At 36.4% G+C, this 16,231-nt stretch overlaps 1 protein-coding gene across 2 annotated transcripts in view; it reads right to left on the reverse strand.

The window, feature by feature from the left end:
- Window positions 1-226: 226 nt before the first annotated feature.
- LOC128999178 (folate transporter 1-like) overlaps window positions 227-16,231 on the reverse strand; it is a 34,762-nt gene continuing 18,757 nt past the window's right edge. For both annotated transcript variants that reach the window (XM_054425578.1, XM_054425579.1), the window contains exons 2-10: window positions 15,973-16,104; window positions 13,477-13,647; window positions 12,730-12,943; window positions 12,149-12,247; window positions 10,719-10,843; window positions 8,820-8,916; window positions 4,462-4,654; window positions 2,621-2,762; window positions 227-997 (exon numbers count right to left, since the gene is read on the reverse strand). In XM_054425578.1, coding sequence (XP_054281553.1) covers window positions 830-997; window positions 2,621-2,762; window positions 4,462-4,654; window positions 8,820-8,916; window positions 10,719-10,843; window positions 12,149-12,247; window positions 12,730-12,943; window positions 13,477-13,647; window positions 15,973-16,104 — 1,341 coding nt within the window. In that variant the 3' untranslated portion in view covers window positions 227-829. The remainder of the gene's footprint in view (window positions 998-2,620; window positions 2,763-4,461; window positions 4,655-8,819; window positions 8,917-10,718; window positions 10,844-12,148; window positions 12,248-12,729; window positions 12,944-13,476; window positions 13,648-15,972; window positions 16,105-16,231) is intronic.

Here is a 16,231-nt window from a genome sequence, read left to right on the forward strand (position 1 = left end):
AATTAAATTTTATCCCACTAATATTTTATGAACAGATGTTAAATATCACTTGTTATTGATTTTTCAGACGGAAAACTATCTCTACAGTTTTGCTGTGACTTACGTATTTTTTTTTTTACTCGTAAAATAATAAATTATTGTACAATATCGCTTTAGTTATTAATCACTACCTATTCTAAACTTCAAAATATTACCTAAAAATCACAAGGAAATGAAGCACAAGAAATATATCAAAATACTTCATATAATTAATACATTATTAAATAAAAACTAAAACATATATTACAATAAATATACATCATCTCCCATATTTTAAATTTTCTCAGATCTTTAATACTATACAAGTAGCTCGAGGAAACATGTGGAGAAGACCTTTAAAAATAGTGATAACATACTATTTATCCATCAAAACTATGAAAATGAGCGATAAAATGGAATACGAAGGAAAGTTGCTAACTAAGAGAGTCAGGTACTTAGAAACACCGAGGAGGAAGCTCGGGTATTTCACTAGATGACTAAATAATACAAAGTTAGAAATATGAATACGATCTCAACAAATTAGCATCACATTTACGAAGGACAGAGGAAAATATTTACAATAGTCACAGTAATAATCAAATAGAACATTTAGGAATCACATAGCATAGCTTGACAGGGACGGATTACTAAATACTATAAAGCCTCTAAGAATTAAAAAATTCATTTAAATTGTATAAATAGATCTTAGCTTCATATTACCCTGACAGTTCATTAATGTTCTTAGAACGCAGCTATGCCTTTGATCACAAGATAGATTCCCTTTTTATTTCTTCACTGGACAAAGCTTGTGTCAGTGGATTGTTTGGTTCTTCTGAGACACTTTTATCGTTGTGCAAATTGGTGTTATTTCGTTTACTTTTTGAATGTGGACTTCTTTATTACTGAAGAAGTACTTGTAGATACCTCTGAGAGTATAGCCGAGACCCAAAGCCATAAAACCACACGAGACGCAGACAAACTAAAACAAAAAGTAACATGTTAGTTCATTTGTATTTGTGTGTACAGTGGTTTATTTCTAGAAAGTAGCTTACTGGCACTAACGTATGTACTATGGCCCTATATCTATCATACACTATTCTTCTTATTCCCCAGTTTAGATACTCTGCTAAAACGACAAAAAAATAAATCATAAATGTAATGCTTGTACAGTCTTATACAGTATATTTTATACGGCACTGTGCAGTTTTGGTTGGATGGTCGATGTGTTTGTTGCACTGTGCAGTTTTGGTTGGATGGTCAGTGTGTTTGGTGCACTGTGCAGTTTTGGTTGGTTGGTCGGTGTGTTTGGTGCACTGTGCAGTTTTGGTTGGATGGTCAGTGTGTTTGTTGCACTGTGCAGTTTTGGTTGGATGGTCAGTGTGTTTGGTGCACTGTGCAGTTTTGGTTGGATGGTCGGTGTGTTTGGTGCACTGTGCAGTTTTGGTTGGATGGTCAGTGTGTTTGGTGCACTGTGCAGTTTTGTTTGGTTGGTCGGTGTGTTTGGTGCACTGTGCAGTTTTGGTTGGTTGTTCGGTGTGTTTGGTGCACTGTGCAGTTTTGGTTGGATGGTCGGTGTGTTTGGTGCACTGTGCAGTTTTGGTTGGATGGTCAGTGTGTTTGGTGCACTGTGCAGTTTTGATTGGTTGGTCGGTGTGTTTGGTGCACTGTGCAGTTTTGGTTGGATGGTCAGTGTGTTTGGTGCACTGTGCAGTTTTGGTTTGATGGTCAGTGTGTTTGGTGCACTGTGCAGTTTTGGTTGGATGGTCGGTGTGTTTGGTGCACTGTGCAGTTTTGGTTGGATGGTCAGTGTGTTTGGTGCACTGTGCAGTTTTGGTTGGATGGTCGGTGTGTTTGGTGCACTGTGCAGTTTTGGTTGGATGGTCAGTGTGTTTGGTGCACTGTGCAGTTTTGATTGGTTGGTCGGTGTGTTTGGTGCACTGTGCAGTTTTGGTTGGTTGTTCGGTGTGTTTGGTGCACTGTGCAGTTTTGGTTGGATGGTCGGTGTGTTTGGTGCACTGTGCAGTTTTGGTTGGATGGTCAGTGTGTTTGGTTCACTGTGCAGTTTTGGTTGGATGGTCAGTGTGTTTGGTGCACTGTGCAGTTTTGATTGGTTGGTCGGTGTGTTTGGTGCACTGTGCAGTTTTGGTTGGTTGTTCGGTGTGTTTGGTGCACTGTGCAGTTTTGGTTGGATGGTCGGTGTGTTTGGTGCACTGTGCAGTTTTGGTTGGTTGGTCGGTGTGTTTGGTGCACTGTGCAGTTTTGGTTGGATGGTCGGTGTGTTTGGTGCACGCTTGCATGGTGGACTGACCTAAGGATTATACAGTGTTGGCATACGTTCGCACAGGCTGCTTCTGCAGAGAAACCTGTACTAATTTGTAATACCCTACTCTAAAGGTTTTAAGTATATATATATATATAAAGAAGTATTGGAATTGTGATGTGCATCCATTTCAATATTCAAATATAAGAATAACATTAAACTTTGTAAAATTTGGGATTTATTATTTATATCAACAAATTCTTCAAATTATTACAACCACAGTTTTAACGTCTATACATCTGCTTGTATCTATAATTGTAAAAAAAAACTTGAAAAACTCACCTGTTCTCTGATTGGCAAAGCAAACATGTGCTTATTGGTCAGAATGTAAGTGAGAAGGGATTGCCACACGAGACCCAAGAATGTGTTGGTGCCAAATATGAGAGCAAAACTTTCATTCTTCAGGTGCTTAGCAACTTCGGCACTGCAACAATAAATGTATTAAATTCACTGTAATACAAAATAAGACAAACTTGACAGTTAAAATATAACGTTTTCCGCATAATAAGCTACAAATTTTATTAAATAAATTATGCTTATATTCTGACAGTAGATAGATTTTCAAAAGTACGTTTACACATGACTGCAAAAATGAGATTGGGAAAATAGTATCAAAATGCATAATTAGACGAGAAGCAAAAACAATTAATTATATTTGGTGGAAAAATCTTTTCATTTTATGATGAGTCTATAAACCATTATAGGATGAAAGAAATTTTGCAGTACTGTAAAGCAAAGATGTTTGACTTAAAAGTGTTTTAAACCATATATCTTTTAACACAACTTTACTATGAGGGTGGTTAAATAAGTCCTTAGAAAAATATAGAATGACATAACTTTTTAGGATAAATTTGATTTATTTTTCAACATAATCTCCTTTTATGTTGAACACACTTATCAAAATGTTTCACCGACCTCCTTATGCCGTCCAAATACTACAAGCTTGAAAGGTCTTTGAAATACTCTTCTATTTTAGTGATGACCTCATGATCTGACATGAAATTAACCCACCAAGCCACTTTTTAGGTTAGGAAGTAAATCAGCTGATGAATTTTACAAAATACTTTTCCTACAGTTACCTAACAATTTACATGTTCTCTCACTGATTTGAGAAAGCAAAGTGGCCAATTCGCTCACCAGTGAGACAATGTTAACATTGTCTCACTCTAATTAGGTACTTTGTCTCACTCACTCCAGATTTGCAACGTGAAGGCACGAAATAGTGAGCGTGTAACATGCAGACAAGGTTGTATGCGCGCGGAATTAATTATTAATTATTAAAAGTTAATTTAATAAATTTTAATTATTAAAAAATTAATTATTAAAAGTTTATTTCTGTGTAAAAATATGTCACGTTTCTTTACCAATTTATTTGTTTTATGGTAACTGTAGGAAAAATATAATGTGCAACTCGAGTGCAAAGTGCAATTGCCTCACTCGAGAAACCATTCCTCACTCGCCTACGGCTCATGAGTAAGTATTTCTCTCGAGTGAGTCAATTGCTCACTTTGCTCACTAGTTGCCCAAATAACTATTGTCAGCTGTTTAAGTTGTGAAGTTGGCTGTAAACAAATTATTTGCAATACTATGAGTGGTGTTTATATCTTTTACTAAGGACTTTTTGAACCCCCCTTGTAACTGTTAAAATACTTATCTACACCTTATTGTAGTAAATAACAAAAACAAGTAATTGTTGATATTCACACCTGTAGATTAATAAGCTTGAAATGGAATCTTTAATAAGTGTCCTAGTTTATGGTTTTAGTCCTTGAAATGTACAGTAAAAATACTGTGTTTTAGGTAAACCTCCACGAATAGCTATCAAATATTTGACAAGTGCAAAGAGCACGTGAGATCATCTCCTAAGTAAAGTTACAACATTGAAGAGTTATATCAGCTGTGGACTGTGAGTCCAGCTGTCACTTTTGTTTATTAGCTTTGTTATCAGCTATAGGCTATATATAAGTGAGTATATTTCATCTGTGGTTGCATCTGGTATCTTAGGGAAAAAATACCAACTCATAATTTAGACCCTGTTTTGACGTTTTTATTACCAAATTAACAAACTGCTCTTGTCCGTATCAATACAAATAATACTTGTCAAGGTGTGAGATTGAACTTACTTGGCAACTACGCTCATAATGTCAAACAGCATACAGAAAGCGACGTATATACAATATGAGACGATGATGGATGATGTGGTGGCATTAAATAGCAGAAACATTCCCTTGAACAATGTGCAGATTCCAAGAACCAGTTCACCTCTGAATCTCCAGTCTATTTGAATACTTCCGATTAAATAGCAAGAAATGCCACCTGGAACACACCAAATTTAACTTTATATACACAAGAAATTAAAAAGAAATATTAATGGCACATGTTGATTTAGCTGGAAAATCACAAATGTTATAATCCAACTGCTTAAAACCGTTGTTTGTTTGGATGTAGAACTCAGAGAAGTGACTTTTTGCCTTGGACACAAGCAACACGATTCCCTGCTCAGGTAAAGCTATAAATCACTAAAGACGGTGTCACACTATCGATCTTTTCCCCAAACGGAGAAAAGGGAGGTCGAAGGGAGCATGTTCGAAAGTGTGACAGGGGTCCGTACAACGATTCAGACAGTGAACCAGACATCAGGCCGAGCAGGGAGATGAGCGCTCTGGAGGCGGTTTTTTAGCGAAAGATCAAAGAAAAGATCGGTCCGATGTATGGAGTGATGTATGATAGTGTGTCACGGTATATTTTTGCCCCTTACGTCGTCGGGAGCGCCACACTGAGCGGCCGCCTGCGCTAGCGTTGATACTTCTAATTTAATATGGATATTAAACTCTTTAACTGGTAAAATAAATAAATGTTGGGTAATATTTTTCTGTAGTATATTATGGGCATTTATGTTGTAATTTTGTGGTTTGTTTGGTGAAGGTTGAAAATGTATTTTACATGTTGAAACCGTTAAATCAATGATACCAATAATGCTTAACTTGAATTAAGTAATTGATGTTAAAACCTACTTAAATTCTTTCAAAATTAATATAAACACAAATATTATTAAAGACAATTAAAATTATCATTCCAAAACATGTTATTTCATGTTTTACTACTCTTTTATTATAACTGCCTCTGCGCTCTTACTTACACATGCTCTCCGAACGATCCCAGACATAACCCTTGCATCTGAGTCCCTTTTGCCAAGGATCAGAGCCTGGAGAGTTCTGGAGGATTACACGGGCAGTGACCACCAGTACATTATTTTTGATGTCCTGGATGGTCATCAGAGACAAGTAGCCGCGTTTCGTCAAGTGCCCGTTCGATGGAATATTAAAAAATTGGACGTGGCAAAATTCAATGAAGCCATCTTACGAGGAACACCGGTGGTTCCCCCCGCAACTAGTGTGGCTCATGCAGAGGTGTTAGTTACATCCATGATGGGACTAATCGTCTCCGCTTGCGATGAGTCTATGCCTCGCGGAAGATCCCGGTGCAATAAGCGACCTGTGTACTGGTGGACTGCCGAGATTGCGGAATTGCGTCGGTCAGCATTGAGAGCCAGAAGACTTGCTACCAGGGCCAGAGAACCTGTAGACAGACGTCGTAAGTCGGATGCTTACAGAGTGGCTAGGAGGTCTCTTCGTCGAGCCATCAACCGGAGTAAACGTAGTTGCTGGGAGACATTAAGGGACGATATCGATTCCAATCCGTGGGGCTTGGGTTACAAACTGGTAACCAAGAAACTTGGCACCCGCTCTCCACCTTCCGTCATGGATGGGGCCACTATGGAGAGGATAGTCGAGTCCCTTTTCCCGGCTCACACGTTGCGCCCACTGCGGGATTTCGGAAGGGTGGATGACGTACCACTTTTCAGTCTTGGAGAGGTGGAGGCGGCCGTCCTATCCCTGAAGAACAATAAGGCTCCTGGACCCGATGGGGTACCCGGCGAAGTTCTCAAAAAGGTTTTGACTATTAACCCCTTGATCCTTTTACGCATGTACAATGCCTGCCTAGTCGAAGGAGTTTTCCCTTCGTGCTGGAAAACAGCTAGGCTTGTGCTTGTTGGGAAGGGGAAGGGAGATCCAGACCTGCCATCCTCTTACAGACCTCTGTGTATGTTGGATACGGCTGGAAAAGTCCTCGAGAAGTTGATACGTTCCCGACTGAATTCAGCCGTAGTCGCTGCGGGGGACCTGTCCCCTCGGCAGTATGGATTTAGGATGGGGCGATCTACGGTTGACGCTGTTGAAGAGGTGAAGCAAGCCGTGATGAGAGCTGAGGATTTTAACCACTACTCTCGAAGGGTTGTGCTGCTCGTCACTCTCGATGTGCGAAACGCATTTAATTCGGCGAGGTGGTGCGATATGCTGGATGCTCTGGAGAACACCTTTCACGTCCCGGCATACCTCATGCGTATCATAGAGGATTATCTCCGGTTCCGCCTCCTCTTGTATGACACTACAGAGGGCCCACGGACGATGAGTGTCACTTCCGGTGCTGCCCAAGGTTCCATACTCGGCCCGGACCTCTGGAATGTCGCGTATGACAGCCTCCTGAGGTCTGAAATGCCTGAGGAAACTGTTTTGGTTGGGTACGCGGACGACGTTGCAGTTTTGATAGCTGCACGTAGCGTTGAGCTGGCTCAGCTAAAGCTGAACCGAGTTATGCGTACTATAAACGCATGGATGACAGACCACGGTCTCTCGCTTGCTTTGAGCAAAACTGAGATCGTGATATTAACAAAAAAACGGATTGACACCATCGTGCCGTTGAGGGTAGGGGCCGTTGAAGTCCAGGCCGTTCGTTCTGCCAAGTACCTTGGGATTATGGTGGACAGCAAGCTTAGCTGGCGGGATCAGATTTTCCGTACGGCGGACAAGGCCGCTAGGGTGGTCTCCTCTCTTAGCCGGTTGATGGCCAATGTCGGAGGGCCTCGGTCCAGCCGTAGAAGGCTGTTAATGTCTTCTGTCCAGTCCGTACTCTTGTACGGTGCTGAGGTGTGGGCAGACGCTCTAAATAAGGAGGTATATAGGATGCGGCTTGCCCGAGTGCAGCGTCAGGCAGCACTAAGAGTTGCATCCGCCTACCGAACAGTGTCCGAACCCGCCGTCCTGGTGGTTGCTGGAGTCATCCCCGTCAAACTTTTGGCGGCGGAGAGAAAAGCAATTTATCAGCGCCGTGGGGAGGACCAGGCACGAACAGAGGAACGCACCCGCACCTACCAGCTGTGGCAAGAGAGCTGGGAACAGGAGACTCGGGGACGCTGGACCAGGCGACTGATAAAGCAAGTCCAACCTTGGGTTAATCGGCGGTGCGGAGAGGTGGACTTCTACCTCACCCAATTTCTGACGGGTCACGGCTTTTTCCGGTCGTACCTGTTCAGGATGGGCAAAGCCGTGTCACCCGATTGCATATACTGCCCAGGCATTCCCGATGACGTGGAACATACATTTTTCCACTGCCAGCGTTGGGAAAGGCCCCGCCTGGAGGCTCAACAGTTAGTAGGACTGCTGTCGGTGGACACGGTCATACCGATGATGACGGAGGGTGAGGACAATTGGACCTGTGTGTCACATTACATCCAGGGTATTCTCCGCGCCAAGAAGCTCGACCTTGACCGGGATGCGGTGTAGGTCTTAAAGTATCCAAATGCCATAAACGGTGAGAGCCCTGAGGGCTTAGGTAACATGTTGGCCTGACTTGAAGTAATGTGACAAACAATTCCAGGTCTGTGTCCAACAGAGTAGAGGGGGTTTTTTAGTGAGTAGTCTGCGATAGATTCAGGAGTCTCACACTACAGGCTGGCTACCTGTGTGCGTAAAAGCATTTTCCCTCCTCTCCCTTAAAAAAAAAAAAAACAAAAAAAAAACACATGCTCTCCATCTCTCTCTAAACTCCCTTTTTCCGCACTCGGTAGAACTTGTCTAGTCTTTGTCTTGTTCAGGGAAATGTCCGGATTGAAATTTTGCTTATATTTACCTCCCATCTCTCTTCACCCTGCTCAGATCGGGATCTTGATCAGGGAAAAGATCGATAGTGTGTTTTAGTCAATGTTTGCCGTTTGGCTCTTTCTGTTTGATTGGCATGAGGGAAATTAGGCTTCTATCGCCAAGCACCTTGGATTTTACTTTTTTAAACTTTCTACTTAATTTTTTTACAGCTTAAATTATTTATGGCAGCTGATTAAAGAAATCAGCTAGAAGAAAGGTCAGTAAGAAAAATCTTTTCAAACTTTACTTTAAGTATTGCTTTAAATATAGAAAATTTACCAATTTTATGTATGGAAACTGAAACTTGCACTTTCACTAACATCATGAGAGTAAATGTTAATAGCCTAAAACAATCATCTTCACATTGTAATTTATGGTTTTGCTGTTTGAAAATTTTATGAAAATATTGCATAATAAACCATAATGCATACCTAGAACTCAACAACTCTCGAGAAAATAAATATAGTTATTTGTTTTGTAAATATTAGTACAATACTTACTAACGATGGTATTCACAGCTTCCACCCCTCCGTTGTACTTATTCTGACTTCCATGATTGATTTCTGACCATAGAACTTGGATATAGTAATCAGTCACCTATAACACCAGAACATATTATCAAAGGGTTATTCTTTTCTTGGCAATAGTATCAGATGCTGAAGCCATCGTAAACAATGAGAAGATTTAACTTCCTGTAATATCCAAAAATGGCCTTTTGTGTTGTGTTTACTTAGTTAATACACCTAAACTTTGGACTGATTTTCTCAAATGTAGGGATTTTGAGAACATGAATGAAGTTGGGTGTGTGTCAGATGTTCAGGAAACACATGACACTTGTATAAAATTTAGAACCATCTCTTGATAAAATGGTTAGTGACCTGAATAGTACTATTAGCCTATTCATCTTATTGACAATATGGTCAAATTGCTTTTAAGTGTTTGACTAAAACAGGGCTAATGCTGCGGATAACATCCGCTATTTGATGGCCAGACTTTCTTTTTTACTCCTATATACGAAGATAGATACTACTTTGTAAGACTATTTACTTTTTAGGAGAGCTAAAAATTTCCAGAATCAAGTACAAAAGTAACAGTATCCAGCAGTTTCAAAACTTTTTAATTTAACAACCCACCTCTTCATCTTGTTTTTTTTTTTGCAACTCACTCGTTAAATAATTCTTCTTTAAAAGAAATGTGATTATGACTGTTTTCATCATGATCAGTTAACTTAATAATATCAAATCAAATCAAAATGCTTTATTCATAAAGTACAGTTTTGTACATTTAATGGAGTATACTAAATCTATCTTAAATTAATAATTTACAAATGTGCATATCTTAGACCATTATTATAATTAAAAACCTAGAACTAGTAAATGAAAATAAAAGCAAAAACCAAGTAAATTATCAACTAACGCTAAGAGGGGAGGTGGAAAAATACTCTTCCAGGGAATAAAACGCTTTCTCCACTAAATAATGTTTTGGTTTTCTCATGAAATTCCTCCTGATTCGTTCATTTCTGATTTCATTAGGGAGATGCTTAAAAAATGTTAATCCTATATAGGATGTTTTTTTCATAGAATTTTAATTTATGCTTACTTGAAACAAGGAATTATTTATGCCGAGCTTTGTAAGGGTGATAATTTGTCTCAGAAGTGCTCAAGCGGTTTTTTTTATAGAATAATTGTGTCGTAAATATATTTGCCATATACTGTTACAATTTTCAGTTCTTTGAATTTGTTTTTGGTTGTTTCGTTGTGTTCTAATTAAAACATTATTCTGATTGCTATTTTTTTTAAGTATTATAATTATGTAAAGGGAAATCTGGGAAACATGCCTCTAAAAATAACTTAAGTATCAAAACATAAGACATAGTAAATGGTGGCTTTTTATAAACATGGATTTAGTTATTTTTAGGTTCGTAAAAAACCCCAGAGTCAATTTATCAAATTTTATCATGTGAAACTTGCTTGACAAGCTTATTAGGACAAAATACCAACCAAACATAAATTTGTTTTAATGTAACATAGTTGGCCGCTCATAACTTTCAATAGCCAATAAACATTAAGTAGTGGTGTTCTGATAAAGCAAATCTGCGTAAAATGTACTTCGACACTTGGTGACATTATGACCACTGCAGGTATGTTGACAAGCTATTGTGTAAAGTGAAGTTTACGAGGAATAACATGGCTGATGTCATCATAAATGATTATAATGAAATAATGAAACTGAGTTTGGTAAGGTTAGATTAAAGAGCAAAATTAATTAGAAATCAATACAGGTTTTATAAAAATAAAAACATGTGGAGAATTAATTTCTCATTATTCTACCTTTTTGAAGTATTATTTTACTATACATGAGATAATGTTAGACAAATATAGTTGAGATATCTATCTTACTTGTTGGAATCCTCCGGTAGCCAGAATCCACCAGATGCACCATTTCACAACATAAGGGTTTGTGTAGGCTTCCTTGAAGTCCTGGAGCAATAACCACACTGCGTAGCTGTACGTTTTCTCTTTTTCTGGGTACAAAAGTTTTCATTAGAATGATTTTTCATATATGCATTAAGATATTGGTTGCATCTTTATAGTTATAATTTTTTGTTTTGTCCAAAAAATAGTATATATTTCATTACTAGGACCGGAAGTAGCATTTTCCGGTGCGTGCTCAATGTTTTTAGGGTTTTTTCACATGCGAGGCGAAGCCGAGTATGTGACAGCTATTTTCACGTACGAGGTGAAACCAAGGACGGGAATAATGGAGTAAGTGCCGGAAAATAACTCTCGGTATGAGTTATAAACGATACTCTTCATCACACAAAAATACACAAACACAGAATAACATAGGTACCTCAGTAATATTACAACTATTTTATTTCTCAATTAATTTGTTTAAACATCAACATAAAATAAAATCTTCTGAAAGGAAACCTACGTATATTTTCGATAAATTTTTAAAACATGAAAATAAATGAAAATATTTTAAAGGAAACCTACATATATTTTTATAAATAAATTTTTTAACATCAAAATAAAATAATAAAACATCCTTTAACAATACATACAGCTGATTCAAATCATTAAATTAAACTGTAACAAAACAGTTGCGCGTGTAGTGAGTAAAATTGGAGAACTAATCGAGAGAGAGGGAAAGTAAATTTAGAGCGAGGGAAAATCAGCTGATTGATTTTCCCTAAATTAGAGCTTGGGAAACGACTACTTTCATTGATGTCAGCTGTTATAAAAAATAGTTACTTTCATTACGGAGTGATGAAAAAACATTTAAAACTGATTGGATTGAATGGGAAGTATTGATACCTCATAGAATAATTGTAATGAGAGGTGAAGTGCCTTGGGACCGAGTCAATATTTTAGAAGATGAAAAATAGGTTTTGCTTGAACCAAACTGACCTTTTGTAAGGATAAAAAAAACAACAAAGCCAACTGAACCATACTAAGTGGGCATGTCTCTGTTTATAAACTATTTCACTATTTGATACCATTTGAGCAGATGATAGAATCAGCAAACAGTCCTAAAATTGTGATCCACCTGTAGAAATGTTACCATGTGGTATTTCAATTTTAAAAACCATTTAAATACAATCCTCAATTGTTTCAAAACAATGATTATAAGGTAAAATGAACAGAATCGCTACAACGACTAAATTATTATATTACATTTGTCCTAGTATAACCTTAAAGGAAACTTATGGAGTTAAAACTTAACAGAAAGAAAGAGAAATGAAGAAGTAGATGAGTTTGAGACGTAGGCTAATCAAATTATAGTTTAAAATCTAAAAACTCAGAACAATCAAATTTAAGATTACCTGTAATTCCACTCTCTGGGTTGGATTTGCTTTCTTTAGCATACACACCTTGCTTCATTGAGGGTAGTAAAATAGCACATATTAATGCCATTACAGACGCTGAAAAATATCAATGCATTATACTATATTATATTACTTTAAATAGTTAAACTACATTTTAGTCTTGAGATACAGGACTAACATTTGATTTGTAAATTTCAGGAAGGGGATTTGTAGGCATTCCATAGTTAATGTTTCTTTTCAATGTCATATAATTACCTACATAAATTCCTATTTATTTCTCAAAATCATTGAATTTTGTTCAAAATTATATCTGTAAGATCTTTCATCGGAAGACCCAACCTAAGGTAATTAAAATATAATATATATATAGCTGTTTATGAGAATAGTTTTGAAAATAGGATTAAAACACATTTCCTAATTCTCTGAATTTTCAGTGTGTATAATCAAACAAACATTACTTTTCATGGTACAGAGTTTTTCTTGAAAATCTAGACTAAAAGTTGCTAGGAGATTGTCTTAAAAAAAGCTTAAATATGACAATATGAGAATGACAAACATCAATTGTTTCACTAACTCACCGACTAAAGATATTTTATTGAGATCTTCAATCTTGCAGTAGAAGAAGGAAAGTGCCACCTGAGCGAGGACGGCGGAGAAGAGTGTTCCAGCCTTCGGTGCGATCCTGATTACTGCAGTCACAATCTGGTAGTGCTCCCGATCTACTTTATTGTAGATGTATGTTTTGTACGCTAAACTGCAGGCTTTGGTTGTAGCGAAAAAGAATTGATTTAGCTGAAAATAAAACAAGAGTCAAAACTATTTCATGAGTGAGACAATTTGCAAGAAAATTATTAATAATTCTACAAGATGTTTTCGGTCTAATTACTCCAACAACGGTTTAAACTGTTTTCATGACAAACTTACATAGATTCACTATCTCAATTCATTACCTATCTACAAAAATGAATTTAATTGTGTCCTTTACATTCAAAAATATCAATTTCATCATATTTATTATTTAATTCTCTTAGTTACACAAACAAATTATATCATGCCTATTTTCTTCTCTTAAAATCTCTTTTTAATCGTTCATTTGCTAAAAAATCAAGTAATAAATATAATTTAGGTATAATTTTTAATCACAGAAGAACATTAGATAGTGAGAACTTCAGATAGTGTGAACACTTCTCTAATTATCTCAAATTTAATAATACACAAACTCTTTTAATAGAACAAAATGATAAGATACCTTGATAAGAAGCTCTTACAAACAAGCCTTTATTTAAGAGCAGAAATCAAGGTATAGCTTAATCTCAATCACTCACTTGCATATCTAGCAATGTAACTCCAAATACAAGCAGAGATTTGTGCAGAACAAACCCAAGGGCACCACAGACGATGATGGGTTTGTACCTGAGGATGTCAGTGACCAGTAGAACCACTGATGTTTGTACCACGCTTCCATACACGGACACAGGGTAAATGTCTTGCGTCACCTGGGGATAGTAGGTTGGGTTATATTTGATTTATTTGTGTTTTTGTACAGGGTGTAATAATTACCATTAAAATAATTCTCATAAGCCAAGTTAAAAATTTTGGCACAGAGCCTAGACAACAACGGTTATTGAACCTTACTTATTTTCATCAATGACTTATTTCCAATGTAATTTGATTAAATCAGTTGTGTGGAATTGGGAAATCAAGTGCATTTGGCGGTTCTGTTTATTTAAATTTAAATGTTAATGCAAATGTAAACATTGTGAGTTTTCCAGTTTTTGCCATAGAGACCCTTCGAACTGTCAAATTAAAGTGTTAACAGCTGACTACAAGTAATATTTTTCGATTTATATTCTTTCAAAATGTAAACATTGAAACTTTGGAAGCCCATGGGTCATAGCCCAAAGGATGTATAAGAACAGAAATACATGTGTTAACTAGGTATATAAGCTACCTACAATAATGAGAAATTTTATTTAAATCAGTTCAGTGGTGTGATTGAGTAACACACACACCAGTCTCATTTTTATATATTAGTATAGTTTTATATATTAGTAGAGATTGCTGCTGAAGACGAGTTTTCGTAGCTTGAAACATCTGTGAAATATACATTTAATAGGTAACCTATATCTGTCACTACTAGCAACTGGGTAAGTGGACTCCCATCTCATCTTATAAAATTTAATATTAAGTGTGTCAAGGCTGTTCAATTCAAAAATTATCATTCCGTTGTATAAGACTAATAACTTTTACAGGAATTTAGATTAGAGACACAAACAAGTCATGTTTGTTTATTTTGAAACTTATGGATTACATCAGAGTAGGAGTAGGCCTACTCTGATAAGTCAATACAAATGATAAAATGACAATGTGGACTAAGCCTTATCTGCATCCATAATAAAGACATAATATTTATCTTTTAAATAACCATTCTAGTTCAAACATAAAAAAATATTCTATGATCCAAAAGTAAAAAACATCAAAGAAGTACCAAGACAATTTTACATTCCTTAATGTCACTGAAGTGAATTACCAAACTCATTAACTAAATATCAATTAATTGAAAAAATTAGCCTTGATCCAGAGGCTAACCCATCATGAAATTAATTGAAGGAAGTAAAAGGTTTGGTTTTATTTTTCGTGTTGTAATCTGTATTTATTAAATTTACTTACAGACAGTCACATTTTAAAAAGTATAAACATTTAACTTTGTTTTCATTGTTTCTTGTTGGCTGAACAAACATTTGAATCTTTGTGGTGAATGTTACCATAATGTGTGTCCAACTGTGACTGTGGAAACTTTTGAATGAATCACAGCTGTTTATTGTGTCAAGTCTCATATTCTACATGAAGAATCACCATAGTGACTGTAGTTATATAAATTATTATACTTTACAAAACTTACCCTTCTAACGTTTTGTGTTATCTGATTTTTAAAGACATAAATATTAATCACCTTATTTTGTTGTCTTCATTCTTGAGGTAAAGGTTTGTATTCACCCTGTACATTTTGCCAGCTTTTGTGGCATCTTCAGGGGGTCTTCTAGATAATAGACAATAGACAATTTGTAGTGTTAGAGTTATAGAAGATATGAAGGAAGAAACCCCCTGTAGATGCCACACAAGTTGGTGAAATGAACACAGGGCGAATACAAGCTTTAACCTCAAGAAGCAAAGGCAACAAAAAGTTAATTAATAGTATATCTTCCAAGTTTGACACAGTTAAGATAAAACTATGTAAAAAGTATACTCCAAGCTAAAATCTCACAACCAATGAGACATGGTTGGAAACGATTTTTTGAAGAGGGGGTGGATTAAATAAAGTTTAGAAATATTCAGTAAAGATCCTACAATACGAGAAATTACTTTATATGATTCAATCATCTTAGATTGTTGTTGGACAAATATTCTAAAACATTGTCAAATGTAAAATGTCAAGTTGCAGCTTAGTACCATGTGTAAGAATGAAAAAATGTTAAAAGTATTTAAACCACATAAACAAATTGTATTTTGGTACGCTATCTGTATCAGTGATTTTAGTAACAAATCGGTCATTATGTATTGCTCTGTTCAAACAACTTTAATACTAATAGAGAACACGATCGATCGCTCTCTCAGTGAAGTCATTAATTAGGATGGCAGAAAGTATGTTTATTCAACATTAAACCTAGTATTAAAATAGTAGTGGTTTTTAAACCTCCCTAGTGTTTCTTTACATACATCATTGATTTTTTAAAGCATAGATAAATTTATACAAACTATAGATGGATTGTATTTGAAATCATTACACTTATCAAGTCTAATAGTTTCTCCATTGAACTTACCTGTGTCACTGTGAAATTGAACTTTGGACCGACGAAGAACTCAGCTAAGTAAGGACTTTCTGGTGAAATGTTTTTCAAAAATCCGTAGGTTGCGATCAGAGCTGTGACAATAATCCATCTGTTCTGAGATTTCTACAACACAATCAGTTTGTTTTAACCTTCTGTTTTGCTGAGAATAAGTGAGGGTTCTAAGATTTTTGAAAATGTCTCTATGCTAGTTAGTTAAGATCGCAAAGTGATTATTATCAGTATAGAACTT

Source organism: Macrosteles quadrilineatus, unplaced genomic scaffold (genome assembly GCF_028750875.1).
Source record: "Macrosteles quadrilineatus isolate MER2022 unplaced genomic scaffold, UCM_ALF_1.0 Scaffold_7__1_contigs__length_78375512, whole genome shotgun sequence".
In the NCBI taxonomy this organism is placed as follows: Eukaryota; Metazoa; Arthropoda; class Insecta; order Hemiptera; family Cicadellidae; genus Macrosteles; species Macrosteles quadrilineatus.